Genomic DNA, 3,059 nt, shown 5'->3' with positions numbered 1-3,059 from the left:
AAACATTTAAAGTGACAATGTCTTAATGAGAAAGGTATACTGCAAAACCCTTTGCTTTGGTGGGAGGAAAGTGAGAGGATCAGTTGGTCATTAATTCTGTAATTGCATTACTTGCATGCAACAATTCAATCATTATTCCCATTTGGATGACTCCAGTGATGCTGGTAAACAGTTGAGAGGTTTGCCGGCTCTTAAATATTACAATAAAAACAGAAAATGTTGAAAATACTCAGCAGGTCTGACAGCATCTGTGGAGAGAGAAACAGAGTTAACGTTTCAAATCCATATGACTACATGGACTCGAAACATTAGTTAACAGAGTTCTGTTTCTCTCTATAGAGGCTGTCCCACCTGCCGAGTTTTTCTAGCATTTTCTGTTCTTATTTCAGACTTCCAGTATCCTCATTATTTTGCTTAAATATTATAAACTTGGCCAATTGGCTGGAATATTTATATTCTGCTTCCCTCAGAGTTCCAAGGATTCACTGCACTTTAAATACAATACATTAAATCAATCTGGATAAACTCAGCAGGTCTGACAGCATCTGCGGAGAGAAAGGCAGAATTAACGTTTCGTGTCCGTATGACTGAAGAAGGGACTTGAAATGTTAACTCTGTCTTCTCTCCACAGATGCTATCAGACCTGTTTGAGTTTTTCCAGCATTTCCTGTTCTTATTTCAGATTTCCAGCATCCACAGCATTTTGCCTTTACATTAAACCAGTCGGTACTGCAGTAACCTGTTCCGAAACCCTGAACTGAGGCCGTCAGAATATTTCTAAATCTGTCAAAAGATAGATATACATTTAAAAGAAGAAAATCTCCCCTCCCTCCGCGGGAACTGTTTCGAGGTTAAGGGCGGGGAGACAGCATCTCCACCTGAGACGAAACCGTTCTCTCCCTCAGGTGAGAGCGGACTTGTTGTGGACGCCCAGCGCTCGCTGCTGCTCCTGGTTCACATTTGCAGCATCTGTTTGCATTCAGCCACAGACAGACACACACACACACACACAGCCGGGAAGCGGGCGGCGCTATACGAGCTCGGCAGCCTTGGACTCCTTGGCTTTCTTGCAGCCGTACAGCCACTTGATGACCCGGGCGTTGCGCTCGATGACAGACAGGCTGGAGGAGGGCGTGTGGTGCTCGCTCAGCGCCTCCTCCAGCAGCCGCTCGTGGTCGCCGCTGTGCCGGGAGAAGTCGCTCTCCGAGTCGGGCACGCTGATACTCCGGACGCGGAGGGCCAGGCTGTCGGAGGCCGAGGTGAAGTTCTCCCGGCCCAGGTCCTCGATCACCTCGGGCTCCAGGCCGCAGTACCTGAAGAAGCTGTCAAACTCCGAGTAGGCCTTGGAGTAGCGGGAGCTGATGTCGGATTGGGAGCGGTGCAGGCCCCTCCTCTGGAGCTGCTCGGGGGCTGCGGCTACTGCCCTGGCCCCGCCCTGGGGCTGCAGGCCAGCGGCACAGCCCCTCTCGGCCAAGGTGCCCTCCTTGATGATGACCTTGGGCACCTCGGGGGATGCCGGCTGCTTGTCCCGGCCGGAGCCCTGGAAAAGCCTCCTGACAAGGCTGGGGTTCGCCCTGCCGCCCCCTTCGCCGCTGCTGGCCCCCTTCACGAACTCGCACTTCTGCCGGTAGATGACCAGAGAGTCCGGCCTCATCTGCCTCTTAGAGCGGCGGACGGCGCCGGCCGGCCCCATGTCCCGCTGGAAGGGTGTCTGGAAGAGGTGGCCGGAGATGGGCGAGCATGGCGGCTTCTCGCCGCTGCTGCCGCCGCTGCTGCTGCCCTCCGAAGCCCCCGAGCTGCCGAAGCCTGCCGGCTCTTGCTTGCAGCCCATCACCTGTTGGCTCTTCACGTACTTGCCCTTGTCGGCCGCCAGTCTCTCCACGGCGCTGACCCGGCCCCGGTTGTTACCCTCCATCTGCCTGCGGAGGTAACCGGGCCCCTTGTTGAGGATTCTCAGGGGCAGAGAGGAGCTCACCTCTGGCTGCAGGCTTGGAGTGTGGGCGATGTCAGTCGGCATGGCAGTCACTTCACCCCCTGCTAGAGAACACAAACAGTACTCAACAAGTCACACTCACTCAGAAGAGAAGATTCTCATGTAAGCACTCCCCACAAGGTCCAAATTCGCTGCCCCTGTATCTTGTATCTTTTTGTTGTTGTCAATTTCCCAGAAGAAATGCACAATCCACAAGGAAGGTGTTAGTAGCTGTTCTGATCGTGTGCTGACTTACAGCAATACTGGCTGTCATAAGCACTGACTTCACTTTTACTGCAGCTGTGGCTTCCTTTCAACTGATCCACCTTGTGAGGCCGTCCCTCCTATCATAAAACACAGCAAATCATACCTCAGCTCCAGGGCTTATGACGCTATGTGGGAGCAGGCTGTGTGTCATGGAAGAGGGATGGGTCCACAATTATCGACATTAATACAGTCCCCAGCGAGGACAAACCCTAATTTATTTAGAATGTATTCTGTGAGCTCTCTCTCTTTTCTCCCTTTCTCCCCATGCATCGCAACCTATCAGTAAATCGCTAAACTCATTAGAAGTTTGCAAACTAGCAGATAAAACTTACTTCCTTGAAGGTAAACGTAACGATAGAAATAGGGTGAGATACTGGTAATGAATGTGTTAATGTTTTTGGTATTATGCAGAGTTGTGATTAAAACTAATAAATAGAACCTACGTTAAAACAACCAAGAAATTTCATTCAAATGTATGAACACGTTTGCCACGACTAATAAATACACAGGGCGATTTCACTCTGGAGGAGGAATACTAACGGTATAATTGACAGGGTTCTGATAAGACAGGATGTTCAGCCTTTAAATCTTTCTTTGGTGTGGGAGTGTTTTTGTTTCCATTTTCCCGGGGGCGGGGGGAAGGTAGTGGAGGTGAATACGATCAGGGAAATTTCTGATCGATCCTCATTAATTTTACTTTCTATCCAGTTCTTCTGGAATCATCAAATCGATGGGTGTATTAACACGGTGTAAGGATAACCTTAGATAAAAACAAAAAAAACTGCGGATGCTGGAAGTCCAGAACAAAAAATAAAAAGTA

The 3,059-nt window shown here is 50.0% G+C and overlaps 1 protein-coding gene across 1 annotated transcript; it reads right to left on the bottom strand.

Annotated features, from left to right (window-relative positions):
- Window positions 1–305: 305 nt before the first annotated feature.
- fam110c (family with sequence similarity 110 member C) lies at window positions 306–2,308 on the bottom strand. Its single transcript, XM_041188781.1, has one exon. It carries the CDS (start codon window positions 2,015–2,017, stop codon window positions 1,031–1,033), a length of 987 nt encoding a protein of 328 aa, XP_041044715.1. The 5' UTR covers window positions 2,018–2,308; the 3' UTR covers window positions 306–1,030.
- Between the last annotated feature and the right edge of the window lie 751 nt (window positions 2,309–3,059).

Source organism: Carcharodon carcharias, chromosome 5 (assembly GCF_017639515.1).
Source record: "Carcharodon carcharias isolate sCarCar2 chromosome 5, sCarCar2.pri, whole genome shotgun sequence".
NCBI lineage: Eukaryota > Metazoa > Chordata > Chondrichthyes > Lamniformes > Lamnidae > Carcharodon > Carcharodon carcharias.
This window is presented reverse-complemented; position numbering and strand designations above follow the sequence as displayed.